At 38.3% G+C, this 25,864-nt stretch overlaps 1 protein-coding gene across 1 annotated transcript in view; it reads right to left on the bottom strand.

The window, feature by feature from the left end:
* APEH (acylaminoacyl-peptide hydrolase) overlaps positions 1-25,864 on the bottom strand; it is a 2,062,145-nt gene that overhangs the window by 1,607,581 nt on the left and 428,700 nt on the right. The window contains exon 6 of the mRNA XM_044078262.1: positions 6,535-6,704. Within this exon, the coding sequence (XP_043934197.1) occupies positions 6,535-6,704 (170 nt within the window). The remainder of the gene's footprint in view (positions 1-6,534; positions 6,705-25,864) is intronic.

Here is a 25,864-nt window from a genome sequence, read left to right on the forward strand (position 1 = left end):
TTATCCAGTCTCACTTTAATCGGACTTCCCTTTAACTGGCCAATCACCTAGAGACTGTTTACAGTAATGTACAGTACTATGACTCCTTGGAGAATTAAAAAGAATCCTGGGGCAGGCTTGTTAATGGGAAGACATCAGTGATTGGTTATAATGTTACACCGTGGCTGTGGAAAAGAATGCTGTGACTGGCCTCTACATAGCAGAGATCGGGGTGAATTTCACACCCTGCAATTGTCTCTAACATAACTTCCATACTTTGGGTATAGAGTGAAGAAGAGCTGCACACGGCACTAGAGTAAGTTAAGTATATAACCCAATTTGCGTATTTTCCCCACCAATCACTTAGAACCAGCCATTAATACAGATTAAGTGACAGACAGTGGCTTTGGTTTGAGTATCAGTGGAACTATTAGTTTTTAACATTTTTTTATCAAGCCAGGAATGTCTGTCATTTTATAGAGGACGTGCGTTTAGCCATCATGTGGTTTGCACTAAAATTACCTTGAAATTGCAGTTTAGGGGTGATTAACTGCAGTGTGAGGAAAATAGTGTTGTCATCAATCGTAATCCATGTTGAAGAGTAAATTTTTTGTGAAAAGGCTGTTCACGTAGGGTTCCGCATGGTTTGTTTGTGCCCACCTTCCGCAGCCTAGACAATGCAAAATTGCCATTTTGCATCACGTATTATATGCTAGACTACTGTTACACTGAGCTATGCTTGTGAGGTGTACTCTTAATAGGTTAAATAGTGTGACTTACTTTTGCATATATAAATAGGTGATGTTAAAATCAGTGTTGGCAGACTTCATAGCCTTCAGAAAATGAATGGTAAAACAAGACCTTTTATTCTAGCAACTTTCCAAGTTTCTAAGAGCAATATTTAAAATGTAGCCCTATTTTGTATGCTTTCTCTGATTAACCAGCCATTTGTGTATCCAGCCTAAGGTCCAGTCCTAGCAAGACCAGATAAGAGGGAGTCTACTGTATAGGCAAAGCCACCAGATATGGAAAATTTCACACTACAAAAAATAAGATCACAAAGGGGGGAAAGTAGAACAGATTAGTAAAACAGAATTTAAAAAAGTAGAAGCTGAAGTTATAGAATACCTGGGAAATTAAAAGTCTAACAGGTTAGGTCAAAGCATGATGGAATGACGACTCCCCCAGTTAAGGAGAAACTGGAGGAGCGGGAGACATCGGAAGAAATATGGAGTATGGTGAAATACTTATGCAAATGAGAAAGCAAAAAGCAAAACTAACCAATACAAAAAAAATCAGCATCAAAGATATTTGAAGATAAATACAGGCAAAGACATCCAGATATGGAAAATTTTACAACACAAAAAATAAGAAAAGAAAAGGGGAAACTAGAAAACAGGATTAGTAATGGAAAAGTTAAACAAATAGGAACTGAAGTTATGGATTACCTGCAAAGAGAAGGATTTAGTGTAGAAAATCTAACTCTGATAATATCACAGCACAACAGAACAATGACTCCCCAAATTAAGGAGAAATCAGCGGAGGGGGAAGCATCTGATCAGTTGCCATTTGAAAATACTTTGGCGCCTTCAGTACAAACATTCAGCTGGAGTTGCACAGTAAGGAAGGAAAAGGAAACCATCACAACTCTGATGCAATCAATGTTGTACAGTGATAACCTAGTGAGTTCTCAGATGAAAGAGCAACGGGTGACAAAGGATGAAGCTTAAGACAATGTAGCACAGGATAATGTGCTGGAACTTTCTGTAGAATGCCCACAGAAAAATGTATTACAGAGAATGTGCTCTTAATTTAGAAGAAAATTATCTAAGTGAAGACTTGCGTGACTTAAGAGATGGACAGACATATTAAGATCAATGAAAGAAACAGATTATAGAAAGTCAATAAAGACCCACAATGTTAGAAATTTGATAAAACAAATGAACACAGTAATCAAGACTGTCCACAGAAATTCATGTGATATAACACAAGTAAAAAGGCTATATTACTGTGCAGCTAAACTAATAACAGATAAAGTCTTGCCACAAAAATACAGGGCAGTAAGGGAAAGGAAAGAAATCAAATGCCATCATGGGAGTATTGAATAGAAAAAACTACAAAGCAATTAAGACAAGAAGTGCTGCTGTTAGAAGATGGAACAGATCAACAAAAATACTCAGACAGACAGACATAAAAGCAACACACAGTATCAGAAAAGACAATGATCTAACGTACACTATTGCAAATAACAACTAAATATCATCACAGGCAGAAAAACTTAGAAAATATGCAGATAAATAAAAAGGAAAAATGCAAAATAAGCAATTTATTGATTACCCAAAAAAGCTTTACAGAGAATTGGGAAAGAAGGCAAAAGGAATAGAACTACCACCAAAAAGAAGAAATAAACCATTTTGGAGAAATATCGGTGAAGGGTCCTGTGAAACAAAGATATTGAATGGCTAGAAGAAATAAGAAGTTCAAATGTACAAGCGATGAAACTGGATGAAGTAACTAATGGCCAGAGAAAAACAAAATTAAGAAAAGTTCCTAACTGGAAAACCCCAGGCCAAGATGCAGTACCTAACTTCTGGTTAAAAGTAGTAATATCTTTACATGAAGACTTAGCCATGAGTAAGAACTATTTAAATCTGCACCCCAAACAGGTGCCAACTTGGTTAACAAACAGGAAAAACAATACTCGTCCTTATGAGTGAGCCTCCAAGCTATCCTTAAAAAAACTAACAACTTGCCTTCAGACAACATATACACTACACACTGGACTTGATGCACACAAAGTTTATAGTCATTTAGTAGAAAACTTAATCATGGCAATAGAACAAAAGACTAACAAAAGAAAGTCATATTGAACAAAAAAATCAGTTTTGTTAAAGTCATAATGAAGAATTGTAAAGAAGGGAAGAATCCAAGTATGGCATGGCTAGACTGCAAAAAAAATGTGACAGCATCCCACATTTATGGATAAAAGAGTGCTTACAAATTTATAAGCTACACCCTACATTGATCGATTACATTACAGTGACAGGAAACAGTGGCAAACCACTTTGCAGGTGATAAAAATTCAAAGGGAGATATTCCAAGGTGACTGTCACCACTGCTCTTTTGTCTTACCCTTAACCCATTAAGCTGTCTACTTAAATTAGGTCACACCTACAGTTTGGCTCCCAGAAAACGACAAAGTGTAAAGACTTATCTTCTTTTTTGCAGACGATTTAAAACTGTATAGTTAATCAGATGAGGAACTGAAAGCAAAACCAGTGGTCAAAACTTTCTCAACTGATATACAAATGTCATTTGGTCTTGATAAATGTACAAAAACAACCTTTAAAGCAGGAAAGCTGCAGCACCAAGAAAATATTAGTTTGGGACAGGAATGTGATATAAAAAAACTTGAGCAAGAGGGAGTGTATATATATATATATATATATATATATATATATATATATATATATATATATATATATATATTTGGGAATTGATGAAGGATCAAAAATAAAACATGGACAAATGTGAATAAAACTTAGTAAGGAACATTTTAGAAGACTAAAATTAAAACTGAAAACAGCCCTGACATCCAGGAATACAGTCTAAGCTATAAATCAATTTTCTCCCTGTTCTAACTTACAGTTTCGGTATGACTGACTGGCCCCAAAAGGTACTGAATCAACTGGACAGAAAAACAAGACAAATGTTTCAAGCTTATCAAATGATTTATAAAAATCAGTGTATACACCAAAATTACATATTCCCGGTTCTGAAGGAGGTATGGGCCTCATCAAAACTGATTACATAAATAGATCTGCAATCATAGCACTACATACATATCCTGCTGACCTCACATGATCCAAACATACTGGAAGTTTTAAAACATGAGGAGAACAAGTCTAAGATGACTTCCTTGCTAGGTTTAGCAGAGGCATACAGGTATCAAACAGGAATGGAAATCAATCCAGAAATAGATAAAAATCAGCAGCAAATTAATGTGGCAAAAAAACAAAAGAAAGAATATAAGGTGAAGGATCAGATGAGAAGACAAGAAATGCGGAAAATGCATAAATGTATTTGCAAATGCAGAAAACTCCTGGAACAAGCTCATGTCAATCAAGATCTAACATGAACGGTTAAAGAGAGGTGAATTTAAACCAAAAGACAAAAGGTTAATATCGGTGGCCCAGGATAGCAGAATACATACATGTTGGTTTACAAAGTCCATTGAACATGGAGAAACAAACTACAAAGTTTTGGAAAACAGAACTGGAAACAGTCACACATCTTGTTGCTGGGTGTGATACACTAATGGCAGAAGGTCTGTATGCTGAAAGGCATAGTAATGTGGCAAGACTGTTGCATTGGAGATTGTGAAAACATTATAATATTGAAGTTGCTGAGAAGCACTGGAAACAAAAGCCACAAAGCATTATAGAAAATAATGACGTTTATAATACATGGGATCACCCATTACCAGCAGTTCAAAAAATAGATGCAAGAAAACCAGATATAGTAGTCCAGGAAAAGAAGACAAAAGTAACATTAATCACTGAAATTGCTACACCCAGTGAATTGTGCCTTGCGTACAGATAGACACAGTCATAAAATACGAGGATTTGCAGGTAGAAATGAGGACAATGTGGAAGAAGGCTATCCAGACCATTCCAATAGTAGTAGGAGCAACGAATCTAATAAAAAAAATATTTACAGTTGTATTTTGATAAGTTACTGGTACATGTAACTCTATATGAATTGCAGAATGAGTCAATTCTGGGCACATTGTAGGCGCAGTGAAGAGCACTTTTGGCTAATATCAAAGACTGAAAATAATACTAATTTCATGAACTTAATCATACTTTGGCTTAGGAATGGGATCCACTCCTATCATGGTATTAAAACCTCAAAAAACTTAGAGAAATTAAAAAAGCAATGTATCACAGGCCACAGAAGGCACACTGGACTTTGAGAAGACAAACCTGGAAGTAAACCTGGATGACAATTCCTTTGCATTCTGTCTTTCAAAGTTCTGCTAGGGATATTTAGAATGACCCTTGGAATGGTTCTTGAGCAAGTCCCCTTCGACAAATGCTAAACGTTGGGTGCTGATGAAGGCTCTACATTTCTCTCCTCAAAGCGGGTGAGCTGCATGACTGATGCTCTGGCATTAGTAACCAATGCTGGTGTTATGCTGTGATCCCAGGCAGGACTTTAGCTTCTGTGGTGGTCTTAACTTGCGATTTACTCATCACAGGTATGGGCTTTCTAGGTATCAAAGTAACTTTCCAGTGATGCACATTAAGGCACTGCATGCATGGCTAGAAAGAAATGATTATCCGGCAACACCTATAACTCTTGATAAATGACTATTATGCTAAGCATTGTTCAAAGAGGGAATGCGTGATCAAGAAGAGGGGACCTGACAGTGTCAATGGCAGAACTGGCAGCACACTCAACTTTAATGCCATGAAGATCAGAAGACTGTGGCACATCAGGTTTGGGTCCTTTTACTGACGCTATGCACCTTAAGGCAAGCTGCAGTCCTGAGGTTCTATCCCTTAGATGAGACATTAAAATGAGGTTCTACCTGCCTCAGACGATGGTATCTCAAGGGACTAAAAAAGAACACACAGCATTTATTGAAAACACTAATATTCTTCGAGACTAGGTCAAAATACTAAAGCTAATGTGAAATCACCTCAGGTCCATTACGAAAGAAAGAATGTCATGCCTAGCAAAGTCGGTCAATAAATAAATATTTTTGTTTTGTTTTATACATGCTTGCCCAAGGATAGTCAGTTTTTTTGTTTTTAGTCACTCATGCAGTTTTGACTGACTTAATATGCATTTTTTGTTTAAGAAAGCCATAAATGAGAGAAAAATATGAGGTAACTAAATGTTTCACCCAGTTCGTGAGCTTCTTGAAGTAAGATCAGGATATATATTCTGTTGGGGGTGGGGTGCAAGTGGCTTTTACAATGGGCTGTGGACTATCAGGCAGGGTGTCAGCAGAGGTTTGGGACCCAAAAAACAGGGTGCCCATTGAATGCCAGAGATAAGCAATTTTTTACTTCAAATCTGCAAAAGAATAAGGAAATATATACTCACGGAGATATTGCAGTATCCAAGAGTATTCCATCTGCTCCAAGTTAGTGTTTTTAGAGTTAGTGTATACAGAAGTGTGTGTGGGTGCAATCCTTGAAAGGATTAACAAGACTGTTTTGGAGCTACCCAGGATGAATCACATTTTATTTATTTATTTTTGAGATGGAACTCACTTTATTACAGTGCTCATTTCTGAAAGGCAGAAAAACAAAATGCTCAAAGGTACCCTTCACCCTGTCACTGTCATCCACCACCAGATGCAGAATAAATTACACAAATTCAATGCCTGTTGAGCAAGGATCAGGATCCCAAAGCAGCAGCAAATCTGGGAAATTATTACTGGACCTTAACTAGTAAAGAGTTCAGCAACACACATTAAGCAACAAATTGCCATTATTATTTTAATATTTCATGTAATAAATAGAAAAAATGCTGGGTACTTGCTTTTATTGGTTTAACTTTTTTGTCTGGCCTCATGCACTCCTCCTCTTCCTCCACACTACTGAGTTCAGGAGGTTTGGTTTGGAAGAAGGATTCAGTTTTACAACATTTTTTCTCAGCCACATATAGGATATGAGTCTCCGAATGAGACCACACAAGACATCCAAACTCATCTGAGGAAACAAATTATACAACTATTACTTCAAAGATAACAGTTTAATTAGACTAGAATTAAGTTAAGTATAGAGTTGCATTAACATGATCAGTGGTCCAGTATCCAAAATCAAACACATTGTCCTATAAGTGGATTACGAATTTTGTACTTCTGTAGCTAGGATAGTATTTTAATTTTAATTTTAATTTTATTAACCGGGCTTTCCAAATGAAAAGCCCATCTTCAGCTGCAATTCCTGAAGAAAACTCCCCAAACATGTTACAAGTTAAACTAAAGTACAATTACCAAACAGAAAAAATATGAGATAATGGTGCAGGTAATTTGGGCCTCCAAAAATGCAAACAGTCCAAAGTGATGGAAGGCACCAAACCACAGCCGATAAAATCATACAAAATTTTATTGCAAAACGAACAGGTGAGCGCTTTCGCAGCCAAAGCTGCTTCATCAGACAAATGACTGTTACATTCACTGCTATTTAAATTCATTTCATCCAATCATAGCTCCAGCTTATTTAACCATACAGCATTCCAGTTAATCACTAGTAAAAGCTTAAAACAATTTAAAACATTCTAAAAACAAATATAGTCATCTGGTAAGGGGTCTATTAGCTAATATGGGTTTAATGGACATTTTTTCATTCAGTCCTTTACCCATGGTTGCACGCCTTCTAATCATCCACTCTAATTCTTTCATCTCCACCTTATTATTCACTGAAACCCTCTGGTTCCTAACTATACTTGCTGAATGACCATGAACTTAAAGCTATGTGATGCGTATGTTTCCATCACATGCTTTGCTAGTGCACTGGTATCTGATCTCCTATGAATATCATACACGTTCTTTTATTTGGTCACGTAGTCTACTTGTAGTCATTCCTACATAGAATGATTTGCACAGAATACAGTAGGCTAAATATACTAAATTGGCAGTATAACAGTTGGCTGCTAACTTAAAGAGCAGAGTCTTACTAGTGTCCGGATGCAAAAAAGTCCCACTATTATCTAATAAATAGCAATAGTTTCATTTTTTACATGGAACTATACCATGGTTAACATTGGATACCTTTTTGTGAAATGTACTTTCATGTCTGGGGCCTCTTCAGGGATTTCTTGTTCTTATAAAGCATATCTAAGTTTATCACCCACTAAACTCTTAACTCAATCGTCAGCACATAAGATATTTCAATTCCTATCAAATATCCCCTGTAAAAGTTTTATATTGCTGGAATAGGTCATAGGAAGTCTCATATTTCTGTTAGTGTGGGCCTCTTGCCCATCACTATTATAATAGGGATCTCTAGATAAAAGTACTGCGGAGGTTATCAGCTGAATTTCCTTTTCAGCATAGCCTCTCTCCATAAATCTCCCTTCCAGATTATGAATTTCTTCACAAAATTTCTCATGATTAGCTGTTAACCTAGATGTCCTAAGGGCCTGCCCCTTCACAATATTTTTAAAAATGTGCTGTGGGTGCATGCTATGTCTATGTACATAGGTGTTTCTAGAGCATTCTTTTCTACAAGAAATATATGAAATTTTCTCTCAAACATGAAATGTGACTGTAAATTGTTCATTAATAATATTGGGTCTGTATCTAAAGGTAACATGTACCTAAAAAATTACACCTGCTCTCTAGCATGAAACATAATTGTAAATTATTGTTCTTTTCTATATTGTATCTGTATCTTAACTTTGTAACATGGAGCTTTTCTCCCCGGGGCTCCACTGAAAACAGGCACTCTGAGCCCAGTGGAGATCCCTGGTCATCAAACTGGAAATAAATAATATATATTTCTGTAGTGAGGTCCCCTGTTTCCTTCTTAATGATCATAACATCCAAAACCTCTATAGAGTTGAAGGAACTCAATGCAGTGAATTTCAAAAAACTAGTACTTTTTTTTTTTTTTGACGATTAATGTTACTCACTTTCTCCTCCTTCCCACAACATAAAGAGGTCAGCCACAAACCTGCAATAAAAGTGTTTATGTCCATGCATGTCCCCATCTAAAATGTTGTGGCATTCCCAGGTAGCCATCACTAGGTTGGCGTAGCTATTGGCACAGGACATGCCCATTGCTACGCCATCCAGTTGTCAATAGACTAAGTGCTCAAACATGAATATATTGTTTTCTAGCATGATCTCCATTAGAAAACACAAAAAATCAATCATTTTGATGTTATAGGTAGCATCCTCTACTAGATATTTTTTTCAAATATTCTATATCTAACCCATTAGGAATAGAGGTAAACAAAGATTGAACATCAAGAGTTACACGCATGCAGTTCAAAATAGGTGTTACTTTAACGTTCATACAAATCCTTGAGAAAGTTCTTTGCATCTTTTAGAATATAAATATAAAGCAAAACTGGTTTTAAATATTGCTCTACATAGACAGGCAGTGGCTCTGTACTCCATCCCCGCCCTGGCATTTTTATGAATTTTAGGTGAGCTTTGAATAATAGGAATGATAGGTTCATTAACAATAAAATTATTGTGCAAACAATATTAATAAGACAGCTTTGCAAACATTCAAAAATAGCATAATTCCTGTTACTATAATGCTCATAAACAATAAAATAATTGTACAAAACAATATTAATAAGACAGCTTTGCAAACATTCAAAAATAGCATGATATTTCCTGTTACTATAATGCTCAACTTTTCCCAAGTCCACTGGTTGATATACAGAAGTTTCATTGAGCATTAACATAGCATTCCTATAAAAAGAGTAATCCATTAGGACTAAAGAGCCCCCTTTATCTGCAGGTCTAATGGATATAGTATGATCATGACACAATTATTTAAAGCTTCTCTTTCTCGTTTATTTAAATTATTAAAACATTTCATATTAATCCTATTGTCACAGAGACTATATACATCCTTAAGACAAGCTTTTTCAAAAGTCTCAACAACCCCTTTCACGTTAGGCACATAACAGCTCTTTTTCCTAAATAATGTTTCATTAAAACCAGTATCTGAATCATTATACTGCAATTTTAACATTAAATTTCTAGTAACCGATTTGAATTCAATGATATCTGTTAAAGTCATTCTGTTGGCTGGTATGAAACTCCTACCTTTATTAAGAACGCTGGTTTCATGTTCTAAGAGCCTTGTAGAGATATTCCATATCAACAATAATTTTTCGTTTGTCACATCTTCTTTATTGTATTGGGGTTGTCTACTATTGACGCTTTTCTCTTGAAGCGGCCCCTGCCTTTAGAGCTCTCGTGAAAATGTGTCCCTCGAATTGGATAAGGTACTTCAAGTTGGCTTTGCCCCACAGATGAAGGATTATTAATATTTATATGGTTATTACGCGCTGAACAAGTATCTTTCCTACATGCTCCACCTAATAAGGAAAGTTTACCAGCTTCAGCTGGGAAGTGCTCAAATATACAGGCTGAAGTATCTATCCAGTTTTACCTCTTGGCTTTTTATCAAAATTAACTGCTAATCTTTAGAAGTATTACCTATCGTCCCTCAACTCGAAACTTTTCTTATGTTGTACTTGCCATGTGTTAACCCTTTCAAACCATAATTCTTTGATCACCATTCTACACCCTTCATATTATGTAGCCCTATTTTGTGTTATGTATATACGTGCAAATTTTAATGTGAATATAGTATGATTTCACATTTCCAACCTCTGCTACATTACATGTTTTTGACTGATGTTACACTACAGATTGACTGACTCTACCCACCGCATCATCACCTTGTTTCAAGCATACTGTACAACTGTTCCATGATCTTTATGATGTTCCATATGGGCAACTGTTGTATGATCTTTATGATGTTAAACATATTTCTGACATCTTTTTGATGTAACATACTGTATGGATATTACTGTTGTATGGGCTATTGATTACAGTCTTTTGTTACATATGTATGTTGTACTTATCTCTTTCTCTGGGCACTGATCATAGCTGAAAAGGGTCACTGTAACTATCCACTTACCCAACAAACTAATACATGCGCACATACATAAATAAAATGTCAGCTTTTCAGAGGTCCTCTGCAGTGGTTTAAATTTAAGAACTCCACTCAGAAACACCAGAAAAAAGGAAGGATGTACAAGACAGCCTGGCATACACGACTCAAGATACCCTCCAAAAATGCAGTTCTGCTTAACAGTAAGCATGACAGTGCACACATGACTAGTCAGAAGTACTACAAACAGCTATAAACACATTCCTAATACATGCAAGAGTAGTCATTTTTCTATTAAAAAGATCCATGAAGACATTTGCCAGTAGTTTTTGAACTGCTGAAATCAAAACACTACACAATATGTGAACTAAAAGAAGAGGACTGACCACTTCTGAATCTTGTCAACAAACAAAAATAGGTAACTGGTCTATTTTCTTGTATTCATAAACTCCTAAGATAGACATGTAAATGACAATGAATATTGAGTGCGAAGAATGCATTTGTCCCTCAGGAGATAATCGACTGATTCAGAACCATCTCTGAAACAACTTTCTGAAGGAAAGGAAAATTAGTTCTAAACAGACACAATCCCTAGAAGTGACTAAATGTGGATGTCCTTGCATTCACTGCTACAGTATTCTTAGATGGGATTCCCTGCCGTGGAAGTCCGAACATCCGGACAGTGTAAAGACTACTTGTTGCTTTTAGAAAGTATGCCAACCATCACCCAAACACTTTTTGTGTAGAGTAGGGCATAAAGGTGATGTTCAGGCCTAACATAACCACAACCTCTTTGCCACCAGTCTGAATGTATCTTTTTACTGTTAGTGACTACCCACGCCTGTTAGCTGACTTCTGTTGCAAAAGTAGTATCCATTAATAGGTGATGCCATCGAAAAAGTAATTGAAAGCAATTTATGCAAATGAATGATGATGTAGAATATGCTATTGGTGAATATGAACTGTTTTAATTGATCATATGACTATATAAAGTATGTGGCTGTGTGTATTTTACTACGGTCTGATGAAGCAAATGTGTACTTGGTGAAAGTGCTTACCGAATTGCAAATATTTTATCAAAGATATTTCAAACATCTATGAGTGCTAGTGGATATTTTATATGTGCTGTGCTTCCTGCTGCAATACAGTGTTTTGTTTGACTTCCGTTGCATTTGCAGATAACTGCCCAACTGGGGATTAACTGGGGATTTTATTTTTTCTTACTTTTTTGTGCTCCTTGGGGTTAAATGTCAACCAAGAAAGGTAAATGCCAGTGTGGGAGACAGATTCCCCATAAAGACTGCCAAGTTAAGTGCCTTTTTGTCTAGGAGCTTCTCAGGACCGTACATCTTGTTCTGTTTATCAGGTGTTTGTTCTGAAAACACTTTGCAGTAGACTTTCTTCCCTTCCCTTTCCTTGTATCTTGATAACAAGTGTCTTAAGTTTCTCACTAAAGATACAATGGAAGGAATCTCCTGCCCCAATGGGCAGCCATTAGGGAAGGCGAAAAAAGGTACAACCGAAATCTTCCCCTGTTCAGCCTCTGCCAGGTGTTTCTCCAGAGGTCATTACAAATCTGGAGGATCATACAGCTGTTTCAGATTTCTCTGCAGCGACTGTATCAGAGGCCAGTGAAGGTCCGGCTGCATGGCAGCATCTCCAAAGAGGCTTTGCAGGCGTTCGTCTCAGAAGTTCAGGGGAACCACGGCTGATTTGTTTTTTCCAAGGGACCTAGGGGAGTTCCTCAGTTCTTAGTTAGGGAAGAAGGTCCCACAACAGTTCTAGTGCTGTCCTGGGTCTGAGCCTTCTCAGTTTTTTGGCGGATACATTCCCTTAAAAAATAAATAAAAGTTAATCATGTTTCTTCTGCTCCTAGGAATCCACAAAGTGAGTGGCAGGCCTTCAGAGGCTATTTACTGCTTTAATGTCCTTAAAGCCTCCTCAAGGGATTTCGGTTCCTGCTTCTCCTTGGTCCTCTACTCTCCCCATAAAAGGCCTAGAGAACAGGATTCTTCTGAGGCCGAATCAGATTCAGATAATGAATCCCTGACTTACTCTATTCAAATTCCTTCCCCTTTAGACTACGGGTCAGAGGAGAAGGAATCCATCAGTGCAGATGTTCCTTTTGAGAAACTTTCCTTTGGGGACACACTCTAGAATGATGGATTTATTTATTTTTTTTAAGTGGGATTGTGCTCAGGTCTCTGATATCCATAGGACGTACTACGAGTTGCTGCAGTTGGAATCCCCTACACCTGTGGCTATTCGTCCAGTTTTGGCTGTTTTGCTGGATGCTTTTTCGAATGTCTCTCATGCACCTGATTCTCTGTCCCCTGCTCCTAAGAAGCCTAACAGGTTTTATAGGGTGCCTAAGAATTGTTCTTTTCTATATAAATGTTCTGCTGCTGACCCCTCTGTAGTGTCTGTGGCCTCTGATAAGCAGTCTCAATTGCTTCATTCGCCCAAGTTATTGCCTTCTGACAAGGACAGCAGAACTATGGAGAGGTTGGGTAGAAAGGTTTACACTTCTGCTACCCTAGCTTTTAGGGTGATTAATTATGAGACCCATATGTATAGGTTGTGTGTGCTCTGCTTTCTCAGGCCTGTCAACTTATTTCTGATTTTCCAGACTCTAAGGGTAAAACTTCTGTTCTTTTCTTGCCAAGGATTTCCTCTCAAGTCATTCATCATTCTATTAAATGCAGTTATGATGCAGCAGATGCCTCTTCTAGGGCTGCTGTTTTTGGTTCAGTAATGAGGAGGTATTCTTGTCTTAGGCTTCAACCTCTACTTGATGACATTAAAGCTAAGTTGATGGATGCTCCTCTGGATTCTAAACTTTTGTTTGGAGAAGCTGCTTATTTTTTTTTAGTCCCTTCAGTACAAGGGTAAGGCCTTACAGTAGCTTAAACATGCACTTGTTTCTCCTGTGCCTAAATTTCAAAGAAGCTACCCCACTAATCCTGCCTTTGTTTGTAGGCAATCCCCACCCTTCTACTAAAAGTAGCAAGAGTAGCAAACAGACTCCTCCTGCTAAGGCTACTCAATTTGCAGGGACTCCCAAGCTTTCCATTTGGACAAACTAGGTGTTGATGACTCTCCGTCTCTTCCCAGCCACATTCCTCTTTCTCTTCCTTTTCGGCTTCAAATCACTCAGGATTCTTGGGTTCTGTCGATTTGTCAGGGGTACTTCATGGTGTGGAAATCCAGTCCTCCTTTTATGGACATTCCTCAGCCTCCTTGGGAACAACTTCCCTTCTTCCCAGAGGTTCTTCAAAATCTCTTGACTCGGGTACTATTCAAGAGGTGCGTGTGTCCCAAAGGGGGAAAGGGTTCTACACCAGACTGTTACTAGTGCCCAGAAAAGAGGGCACTTTTAGACCTATTCTAGACCTCTCTCATCTAAACATTTCTCTAAAAGTACCTTCCTTTCGGATGCTGTCCCTTCCGATTCTGTTTCCTCTCTTGATCTCTCAGGCCTATATGCTGTTGCTGGATCTCAAGGATGCTTATCTACATACTCCAATCCAGCCTCTTTTCAGGAAGTTTTTGCCTTTCTCTGTTGCTTCCTGGCACTTTCAGTTTTCTGCTTTGCCCTTTGGCCTTTCTAATGGCCCACTGGTGTTCACCAAATGCCTTGTTCCTGTGACTGCTTTTTGCAGGCTTCAAGGGATCCAAATATTTCCTTCCTTAGATGACCTGCTGATTCAGGGGATCTATATTAAAAGACCAAAGAGGTGTTTCAGCGAACACCTCTTGGTCGACACGTAATGAGTGAATGCACAAAAGCACGAACGCTCAAAACAGCGATTTCTTTCCCTAGCCATCCCCGTATGTTCGCCCCTTTCCTCACTGTACTGCGATCTCAGAGTTGGTATATTTATTTAGGGGGGGTGGGGGGGCACAGCACCCCACGTTATGTTTTAAAGTGTGTGTGTTTGTGCTAGAAGTTTCTTTCCCATGGAAAGAAACCATTGTTTTGAGTATTCGCACTTTAGTGCGTTCGCTCATTACATGTCGACCAAGAGGTGTTCGCTGAAACACCTCTTCGGTCTTTTAATATAGACCCGATTCAGGCATCTTCTCCAGAGACCCTTCTGCAAAATCTTCATTTTGCCATTTCCCTTCTTCACCGCTTGGGGTTCACTATAAATTTCAAAAAGTCCTTTCAGACTCCTTCTCAGGATCATGTGCCAATGCCTGCTTCCCTGCCCCCTCCAAAAGCCTTAACTCTTATTTCTTTCTTTCCTACTATTTTTCCTCTGGCTTTCATTACCGCCAGGGAGTTTCTGCGAGCTCTAGATTTCAAGGGATCCACCATTCTGATGCTCCCTCTGGCCAGATTTCACATGAGAAAGTTTCAGTGGCTTCTGAAGTCAGTGTAGTTCCAACATCCACATCTTCTAAATTTTTTAGCTCCTCTTCTTCCTGGTCTCAGACAGGAACTTCACTGGTGGATTCAGCAGTTGTCTCTGAATACATCAGTGTCAAAGTGATGAGAGCTCTTCTGCTGGCTCTTCAGGCCTTTCATCCTCTTTTTCTTTCCAGGGCCTCTCAAGGTGTTCACAGACAATACCACAGTGATGTGGTATTATCAACAAACATGGAGGAATGAGATCTTATCATCTTTTCTGGTTGGCACTTCTGGTATAGGATCTTGCTGTCAAGTATCAAGCGACTCTTTAGGCAGTTTACATCCCTTCTGGTCAGAACACTGTGGCAGACACTCTGAGCAGGTACTTAACTCAGTCCCACGAATGGATTAGCCACAGGGATGTGTTTCTGGACATTATCCACCAGTGCGGTGGTACTCAAGTGGATCTTTTTGCCTCCCCTCTGAACAAACAACTTCCTCTGTTTTGTGCCAGAGTCCCAGGTCCTCTGGTGTGGAAGATGGACACCTTCTAATTTTCTTGGAAGGGGATGTTTATGTATTCCCTCCCCTTCCTCTCATTCCTAAAGTCCTGTTCACGATTCAACAGGATGCTCTCAAAATCTTGTTGCCGACTCCCTTTTGGCAGCGACAACACTGGTTCTCTCTCTCCTGCATTTAGCCAGGAGCAATCATCACAAGTTATCTCACAGAGTGGATCTAATCACATAAGACCTCTTCTCATCCATCCCCACCTGTCAATTGATACTGCTCACAGTATCAATTGAAGCGGTGACAGAGTGGATCTAATCACATAAGACCTCTTCTCATCCATCCCCACCTGTCACCGCTTCAACTGATACTGTGAGCAACAGGATTTTGATTCCTCACAGACGCTTTTTTTCTGAGCAAGTATTGCAAGTCCTGCAGGAGGCCAGGAAACCTACTACTAGAACACCTTACTTAAGCAAATGGAAGAGGTTTTCTATTTGGTGTCTTTCTTGTAACCTGGACCCACTTACTGTGGATGCTCCTTTGGTTCTCTCATTTGTGGGGAGTTGCTCAATGCTGGTTTGGCCTATTCTTCTATTAAGGCCCAGTTATCAGCTATCTCAGCTTCTCTGCCTTGTCCTCCTTTAGCTTCTACATTTGAGGTTAAACAATTTCTTAAAGGGGTCCTTAATATTAGACCTCCCAGGAAGCTTGTTCCTCCTCCCTAGGATCTCAATTTTGTTTTGGAGAAGTTGACTCTGGCTCCTTTTGAGCCTGCAGCTTCAGTTTCCTTGCTACATTGCTCCTAGAAGACTGTTCTTTTGTTAGCTCTTACTTCTGCCAGATGGGTGTCTTGAGTTGCTGACCCTTATGGCTTGTACTCCTTTTTTGGTCTTTCATGAGGACAGGGTGTCCTTGTGCACTAACCCTTCTTTTATGCCTAAGGTGGTTAATGAGCTATCAATTAATCAGTCTGTTAATCTGCCTTTTTCCCCTGTCCGCAATATGACAGTGAAAGGGTGCTGCATTACTTCGGATGTGCACAGGCACCTCAGGCGATTAGAAAATCTGATCGGTTGTTTCTTTTCATCCTAGATCTTTGGGACTTGCTGCATCCAAGCAACTATTTCTTCTTGGATTTCTAAGACTATTTCCTATTTTACACTTTTAATGGCAAGAGCCTTCCTTCTTCAGTTAAGGCTCATTTTACTAGAGCTGTGGCTTCTTCGGGTGCTTTTTTCAAGGGCTTCGATACTAACTCCATATCTGATGCAGCTACTTGGACTTCTCTGCACACCTTTACCAAGCATGACAAGTTGGATGGTATCTCTAGAGCTAGGGCTCATTTTGCTAGTACCGTTCTTCATGGTTTTTATGGAGCTCTTCTGCACCTTACCCCTCCTGAGTTTCTTCTTGAGCTTTGGCACTCTCCCATCTGTTAAAATACTGCAGCCGAAAATGCAAGGACATAGTACAGTTGTGTAAAATCTTACCATAATGGTAGATGTCCTTGCCTTCACTACTACAGTATTCGCTCCCTTCCTCCATCCCCCTAGTCTTTTGCCTTCCTGGGTGTACAGGTTACCTCTCTGGTTTCTTGGACTGTGTTCCTACTGAGGCATTCAGTTCTGATTATGGTAGGCCTGAATGTTACCTTTACGCTCTACGCTACGCAAGGAGCGTTTGGGTGACGTGCATCATACTTTCTAAAAGCAACAAGTAGTCTTTGGTAGACTGGCCGGCCGTTTGGACTTCAACAGCAGGGAATCACATCTGTTACAAATACTGCAGCAGTGAAGGCAAGGGCATCTACAGTTATGGTAAGATTTTACACAACTGTACTTTCCTTGAAGAAAGTACAGTTGTGTAAGAACTTACCATTACAGTAGATGTCCTACTGACCACTGATGCAGTATTCTTGACAAATGGGCGATTCCCAGGGCTGAAGGAGGAAAAGGTGTTTGGCTACTGAGTAGAAGAGCTGTCCAGCAACCTGGACAGGACTGACCTAGTAAAGGCTGCCCTGGACCTGGAGAATGCATCAATTTTGTAGTGTTTGCTAAAGTGCAGTACAAAGGACCAAATAGCCACCTCTAAAATAGACACATAGTCTACTCCTTCAGGGAAAGCCTGAGGAAGCAATTGCCCTAGTGAAATACGTTGAATGTGGAGTCATACACATCTGCAGATCATAGATCCAGTGGCAACTCCCCTAGAAGAAACAACTACAGCATCACAGCAGCACTTTATAATGTGCCTGGCAATCTGAGTGGCCTGTGAAAGTAAGCTCTGCATCTGCTGCTTAGAGTCGCCAGTGGAAAGATCCAGGGTAACTCTGTTCAATGAGGCCAGAACAGATTTCAAATACTTAGTCATTTGAATCTGGTAATTAATTAACCTAAAAGCAAGGTGAAAGCTTTCTTTCCCCATCTATGCATAGACCTACTATCTTTATTAGCAATGTACAGAAGCTTAGAGGACTTACCTGAAGAGAGAGAAACAGAGTCTGGGCACTGGGTTTTTATAAAGATATTTAGGTCATTAGGGACCTTATAATATCTGTGTTTTTTAGGGAACTGGATGTTGAGAATTAGGTACATAAGAAGTGGAGTGGAGTGAAAAGTGTCCTGGAAAGCCACAAGGATAGGGGCACCGACGAAGGTGCAGGAGTATCCATCTTAGACAGACAGTTAAAGACTCTTCTGGCCATTAGAGATCCGAGCAGATTGTCAATCAAAGCATTTTGATATGTTCTGCACAGTCTCACCAAAGGAAGCATTCTCAATAGACAAATCAAGTGAGAGGGAGTCACGTTCAGAGACTTATCCTGAGGAATGCATCTGACAGTAAAAATCCAGAGAATGGTCAGTCTTCATCCGACTCCTCATCCAAAAAGAAGGAAACCAGGATCAGTTTTATTTATTTATTTATTTATTTTATTTTTTTTTTTTATTTTACATTTGTTGACCGGGCTAGTCTAGCTGGACATATATCCGTTTACAGTAGAGGCCCGGGGAGAAAAGCTCCAGTATGGACAAAATAACAGAGATTAATAACATTTTTCTTAGTAGATTTATACAAGGTACAAGAGAGGATAACTATCACATTTTAAAAAATAAGTACAAGTTAACAACAAAAAGCAAAATCTACATAGTAAAGTTATTCAGAGATCTAGGAATCCTTTAGTATTCACCTCTCAAATCCAGAAAGCTTCAGGTAGGGCCAGTAAGGGGACAGGAATAAAAAAATAATAAGGTGTGTTGAGCCATACTTTTAATCGGGATTGGTACAGGGACATAGCCATTGAGAAGTAAGGTGTCCTTTGATTTGTTTTTGAAGAGAGGTGGACTGAAGAGTCGCTATTTCTTGAGGGATTAGATTCCAGTCTTAGCCTATGGAATTAGAAAATAGTGCATCACCAGCTTTGTTATGTGATTTAGTTATAGATACTAGAAACTTGTTGGCAGTGTTTAGGTTCTTATATGGAGAGATAAGTTTAGCCAGACTTGGAAGGGTTTTATGAATTATAAGTAGTTGTTGGTAAAGTAATTGGTTATTTAGTTCTAGCCAATTTAGTTGTTTCAGGTTATAACAGTGGTGGGTTCTAAGGAGTTGCATTAATGAATCTAGCTATACTGATATAACAGGTGGAGAGTTTATTGATGTTATTTTTAGAGCAGGTGGGTCTGTGCAATGGTTTTTCTGGCTGCTGGGGTAAGGAAAGGCTTAATTCTATAGAGTGTCCCAATTTTTATTCACAGCTTTAATAGTACTATTTATTTGTTCATCAAAGTTGAGATGGTTATCAATGGTTTAAGTGGTATTATCAGGGTTAATGCAGGTTGAATTATTTGAGGTGATAGTAAAGAGAGGTGTAGGAGATTTATTAGTAGGAGTAAAGAGAAGGAGCTTTGTTTTTGGGATTAAGGAGGAGGCAATGCTGCATAAACCACTTTTCAACATTATGAAAGGTTGTCTGGGTGATGGACTGGAGAGAGGGAGTATTTGTGGCAGAGCAGATCAGCATATTGGATGCAGGTAGCTTGAGGTATATTCAAATATAGGTCATTAATAAATACTGAGAAAGAAGGGGTCCAAGGATAGATCCTTGTGGAACCCTACATTTACTGGAAGTAAAGATGAGAGGTTATTTTCCCATAGAACTGCTTGTTGTCTATTTTCCAGATAGCTTCTAAACCACTGTAGAGTATGAGAGCTTAAAGAGAGGTTGTTAAGTTTGTCAAGGAGTATATTATGGTTAACCATATCAAAAGCTTTTGATAGATCTATAAATAGAGCAGATGAGAGAAGGTTACTGTTTGGATTTTTATTTATAGAGTCAGTAAAAGACAGAAGGGCAGTGGTAGTACTGTGATGGGGTCTAAAACCATGTTGACAGTCAGCTAGAAGGTTGTTTTGAAGAAGGTAATTCAGAAATTGTTTATGTATACACCTTTCCATTATTTTAGCTAATGGGGACAGTAAGGCAATAGGACGATAGTTGGATAATTCGAAGAAGGGCCTCCTTTATGAAGGGAATTATGTGCGATATCTTCCAGACTGAGGATTTTCCTTTCAGAGATGGTCCTATTTATTAGAATAGATATTGGGTGATAGATAGCTTTAGCAGCAATTTGTAAGTATTCAGAAGGGAGCTGGTCAGTTGATGGGGTGCATGGTTTTAGTTTTAAGAGAAGCTTATATATGATAGAAGAAGACACAGGTTGGATTTGAAAGTGATTAGTAGAGGCTGGAGAGGTATCAAGTGAGGATGCAGTAGGTGTTGGTAGAGAGTTTGCTAGTGTTAGAATGGCTTCTGTAAAGTAGTTATTAAAGGCATTTGGGATCAAGGAGTAGTAGAATGTCCTGGTTTAAGAAGGTTATTTATACCTGACCAAAATTTTTGAGGGGTATTTTGTGTAGTTTGTTGAAGGTGGAGATAAAATTCCTTTTTGTCTCTAAGAGTGTCTTTCTTGGTAGAATTTCTTAACTGTTTATAGAGGAGATGGTCAGATGGAGATTTGGTAGCTTTCCATTTATGCGAGTAGCCTGTAGTAAGACAGGCCCAAAAAGGGAGGTTTTAAGGCCATAATCACTTTAAACAACCCTTGTGAAAAGTCCATCCATGCTTTCTCCCCAGCTGATGAGGGACAGGCCACGTGCTTGGTGTTCTGTTTTTTTTCTTTCTAGGTGTGATGTTCTCCTGGATGAGGCACAGATATTCGGGAACCTGTCTAATTCTCTATTAGAAGAGCCTGGGATTTCTTCTGTAACGAAAATTTGTGGTATGTCATGTGTTCCTCGTGAAATAATTAGGAGTGGTTCCTCGGATGTATTAGCAGTCTCATAACCCTCAGGAGTCATACTGGCCTCCGATAGGGACTCTGTAGTGTACTCTGTAGTGGACAACGGAGCAGAAGTCTGAAATAACATGATTTCTGTAATCTCTGCCGATACGAGTCAAAAACATCAGACTGCTGATCTGTTTGAAGCCTCTTAAGCTTTTTCTTCAGCAGAAGAAAAATAGGATGCAGACTCAGCCATCTTGTATTAGGACAGCCATTAAGATGCTGGGTCTCAAGGAATTTGTTAAGAGTAGCTAGACTATACAAAAGGGTTTTTGAAATGAACGATTAACAAATAGAGCAAGATTTGTGATAGTGTTCTCTGCCTAAGCAAAAAAAAAAAAAAAAAAACTTGGTATGCAAGATGCAAGTCCTTGCATGAAATCTGCCTATTGCACTTGCCCCTCCTTGCTGACCTCTACAACTTTCAAACAATAAAACGTAATGTGAAAAGGAAGGTTCACAATGGGATACTTATCTGGATGAAATGAACAAAGGTACCAACAAACAAACAGTGAACAGTCCAATGGATGCACTAACTGTATCCAGACTGGCGGCAAGACAGTCTGGGGATCGACACTCTTACGTCTGTCTTTATACCTCACCACATAGTAGCACAGGCCATATATCGGAAGTACAACCTAAGAAAGATAAAGCTTCAGTACTTTCGCCAGACATCAGCAGTGACAACCCATTTATCAGTATTTCTGTAACAGTGATTTCAGTCAGGACATCTCAAGAATTTGCCAAGAAGACAGGATAAACACAAACAATGTCATCATCCAACGCTGAAATTTCAGGTCCACTAAACCAAGCACGTCAAATGGTGCAATGGAGAACATATGAATAACAGTATTTCAGGTCCTTTAAAAAAAGACTTCTGGCAAAGCAAGAAAAATAATTTTCTTTAGTAATTTTCTAACTATTCAATGTTGAGCCACGTATCTTTTGTTCTACCACGTTACAAAAGAACATAAATATTTACTGCAGTGATGGAACAAATTGAAATATGGGTCAAAACATTTAGAAAAGCCAATTTTGGACAGGAACCAGATGAGCAAAGAAATCAAACTTCACATCCTAGAGATAGCATCTCTACCATTTAGTCCTATGACTTACCCTAGAAGGTGGCATTCTGGAGGCATTGATTACATTCAGAGATATTTTTTTTTTAGCTGGGATACAGGATCTGAATTGTACAGACATAAGGCCTTGTTAAAATTTAATTCTGGTAGCTGCCAAAAAAGCAATTACTCAAAAATAGAAATCAAAGTCCAATCCAACTGCATTTAAAAGACATGGAAGTGGGATCTTTAGAGAAGGGTAGGAGCAAATTCCACAGAAAAAAAGGAAATTGTGGGAATGATACAAGTAGAACAACGTTTTGGTGGAGAAATGAGGTTTAACAGAAGTCAGGGAATAAATAATTTATGTAATGTTGTTAGAATATATGACACACACACACACATTACATATATATATATATATATATATATATATATATATATATATATATACATATATATATATATCTAGGACTTTTGATAGAAAGATCAAAAGTCCGAATCCATTATCACCGAACATACTTTGCCAAAAGAGCTTTCACCGAAAAAGCGCTTAAGGTAATGCATGTTTTAAAAAAAAAAAAATAAAAAAATAAAAAATTAAACCTGCTTCTATGCGGGGGGGGGGGAGGCCCCCCACACCCCCCTACTTTAATATTCTCACTCAGAGATCGCACTACAGTTGGGGAAAAGGGAATTTCCCTTTTCTGCACCCATAGTACAAACGGCACAACAAGCATGCTTATCCAAAAGTGATCTGTACGGATCCCATACATATATATATATATATATATATATATATACATACACACACATATATATATATATATATATATATATATATATATATATATATATATATATATATATATATATATATATATATATATATATATATATATATATAAAACTTATCTTGGTAATTATCGGTGCATGAACTGAAATAGTTATTGGATATGTGTCAAAATTCTCAACTAAAACGGATATCTTCCTGTGAAATATAATTTGTCAAGTCTAGCAGTTATTGCACCTTGGGGAATAATATGCAAATTCTCTCCAAGTTCCTACTACTGAATTCATGTCTTTCATACAAATATTTTCATAAATTTCTTCAGAAATCTACTCTCTTTTATTATATTTTCTCTTCTAGGCCCCTACATACATCTGGATTGCTGCAAATCAAACTAGTCCACACCTAGAAGTAATTCCCTGCTGACAGCTGATTATGTGTCTCAAAATTTTTTAAGCTCCAAAACAGCAATTTTAGGGGGCATATGAATACATGCCAGCATAATACTCATCCCTTGCCAGCAGCCCCTTGCTACTACAAATCTGCCATTATTATCTTTTTCCTCTTCTATCACTACTGGAGCTCATCTAGTAATTAATGCAAGCACTCCTGTTTTCCTCTGCCCCCTGATATCCTGCAGAACATCCATCCTGAAATCTTATCAAATTCACATGCTCACTTGTTTCCCAATGTGTCTTATGTAGTAGCGCTGCTATTTGCGCTCTGCATTTCTTACAGTATTCTTTTCTTTTTGTCTATACCCGAGACCATTCATATTCCAAGACAATATGGAAAGTGCTGCCATTATGGTAAGAAGTCATTATTTTCACCTATTATATATGGCAGCCTTTTTAAATGCCTATTTCTAGCTTTTGTGATACATGCACCCATTAATGTTTGGCAGGTTAATCTTTTATGTAGTTTTTCTCTTCATCAACATTGGAACCCGTGTCACATTTTGCAAGACTTTTTTGTTTATACAAAAACACTCAAACAAAAAATACCCCCACAACCCCCCCCCCAAAACTAGTTGACTTAATATAAACACACCTTGCTATGTACATCTTCAAATAATGAAGTTTAACCCTCCTAAGAAACATTTGTGCCAAAAAGACAGCTGCAAACACAGGCCCCCTAATTAACCTGAAACTGAAGACGCTTGTTACTGCCAGTGCTTCTACTTACACTAATCAGTGTCAGTCATTTAATTTTTTTAAATTATCATTATTCCCTTAAATGTAAAAACTAGTTGCATACTTTCAGAAATCATTAACTTTTACCCACGAAGAAACCAGTGTTCTGTTTTTATTGCCCTATTATCAATTTGCCTCCATGGAAAAGTAAGAGAAAAAAATATATATAGTCCTATGTTGCAGCCTGAAAGACAAGCTAAAACATTACTAAAGGAAAACTTTTCATTACATTTGCTCTCATATTTACTGGTTTCCACTTAAATTTTATTAATGGACTAAACCAAGGGTCTCAATCCAGTCACCTCTGCAAAAGAAAAAAAACATATCAGCTCTACATATATTATGATCTACGCACTTTTGTACCCTATCCCCCACCACAACACCCAAGACTACACCCTATTAACTGAAAAATGTTCTTGTCTTGCTTTTCTCCCTTTTTGCATTGCGATGCCTACATTTCTTAGTACAAGAAAAGAAAAATGAAAGAGAAGATGTAGAAGAAAAAAGGCATCAATTTACTTTAATAATGTTAAAACACACGAGCAACTAAAATACTTTACTATTAAAGATGTCATTTATATTTGGAAAGTGTTACTGAAATACTGTTAAGAAATTGTTTTACTTGCACTTCGCTTATCCCTTCCTCTTCCCCTCCCCTCAGAGTCCTTCCAAACATTAATGAAGTGAAGTGAGGTAAATGCTTTTCAGTTTTTCACAAGTTTAACTAAGTCAACAAAAGTCCACCCCTTCTACTAATTCTTATACAGCTGTATTGCACAAATGCAGCTGACGTGTTGCAGTCTCACATTTATTCACTAATTTCTGTGTTGTTGGTCTTCTTCCTGTTCATCTCCATCTCAACTCCAGATGCCAGTTCAATCCCACAGTTCTTTTGGTCACCTCCTGTGCTTCTCATGGCAAAGTCTCTCTGTATGCTTTATTATCAGTAGAATGAGAAGCAGAGTCCCCCCTTCTGCTTGGCCATTTTCTGAAGGACAAACTTTTGCATTTCATCCTTAGCCTGTTCTGCATCAAAAATGACACTGATCCTCCAGGAAAAAAATATTCTGAAAACAGCTGACTACAGCAGCTTTAATCTCACTGCCTGCATCTCGACATTCCCTGATTACTGGAATACATTTCTTTTCTGCCTGGTGTACAGTGAATAATCATTTTCTAGTAACACACTGCTCTCTCCATCTTTTAATACTTTGCCTTTTTGCCACAGTTTTGTCAGGATTAACTGCTTCTGCTGGCACGTTTGCATCTTTACTAATAAAGGTCTTGGCTGCTTTCTTATGGCCAAGACCTTTAATTTAATTATTTTAATTAATTTAATTTTCAATTAACAATTCATGCTGTGGAATACCAGTCCAGCTGCTTATTTATTCCTTCAAAAACTTAATATAGTCTGTTTCTTCTAGTTTCCCTGGTACAGCAGTAACTCTCAGATTTTCCCCAAGTGCTCTGTCCTCTAAATTTACAATTTTATGAAACATCTCTTCTTAAGCAGTGTCACACTCAGCCAGCCTTTTGTTCAAGTCACCTCTAATTTTTGCAGTTTTATCAACTCATCTGAATATCTGTTTAAGGCTTCTTCCATTTTTCCAGCATTTTGTTATCTGAGTTGATATACTGCTAGAGCGTTTTGTTTATTTTAATCAGTTCCAAGCACACTTCACAGCTTCATAGGTGTGTGCTAGGCTAATGGCCCTGAGGCCTTTACAAACCTAGCCATAGGATTACCCTGGCCTAGTGTCACCAGACCTTAGTTCCCAGGGCCTCTGTCGAGTAGAGCCACTGGAGTTATCCCCGGGGTGAATTTTCTGTTACCCATCCACTCATCAAGATTTCTCTTGAAGAGGGTCAGCGAGGTGCTCTGCTTGAAATGTATAGGAAAGTCTGTTCCATAGCACGGGCAGTCTCTGGGTTATGAACTTGTCCTTTCAGCATGTTATGTTAAATGTG

Source organism: Protopterus annectens, chromosome 7.part0, assembly GCF_019279795.1.
Source record: "Protopterus annectens isolate FY-2018-M chromosome 7.part0, PAN1.0, whole genome shotgun sequence".
Taxonomy (NCBI): domain Eukaryota; kingdom Metazoa; phylum Chordata; order Ceratodontiformes; family Protopteridae; genus Protopterus; species Protopterus annectens.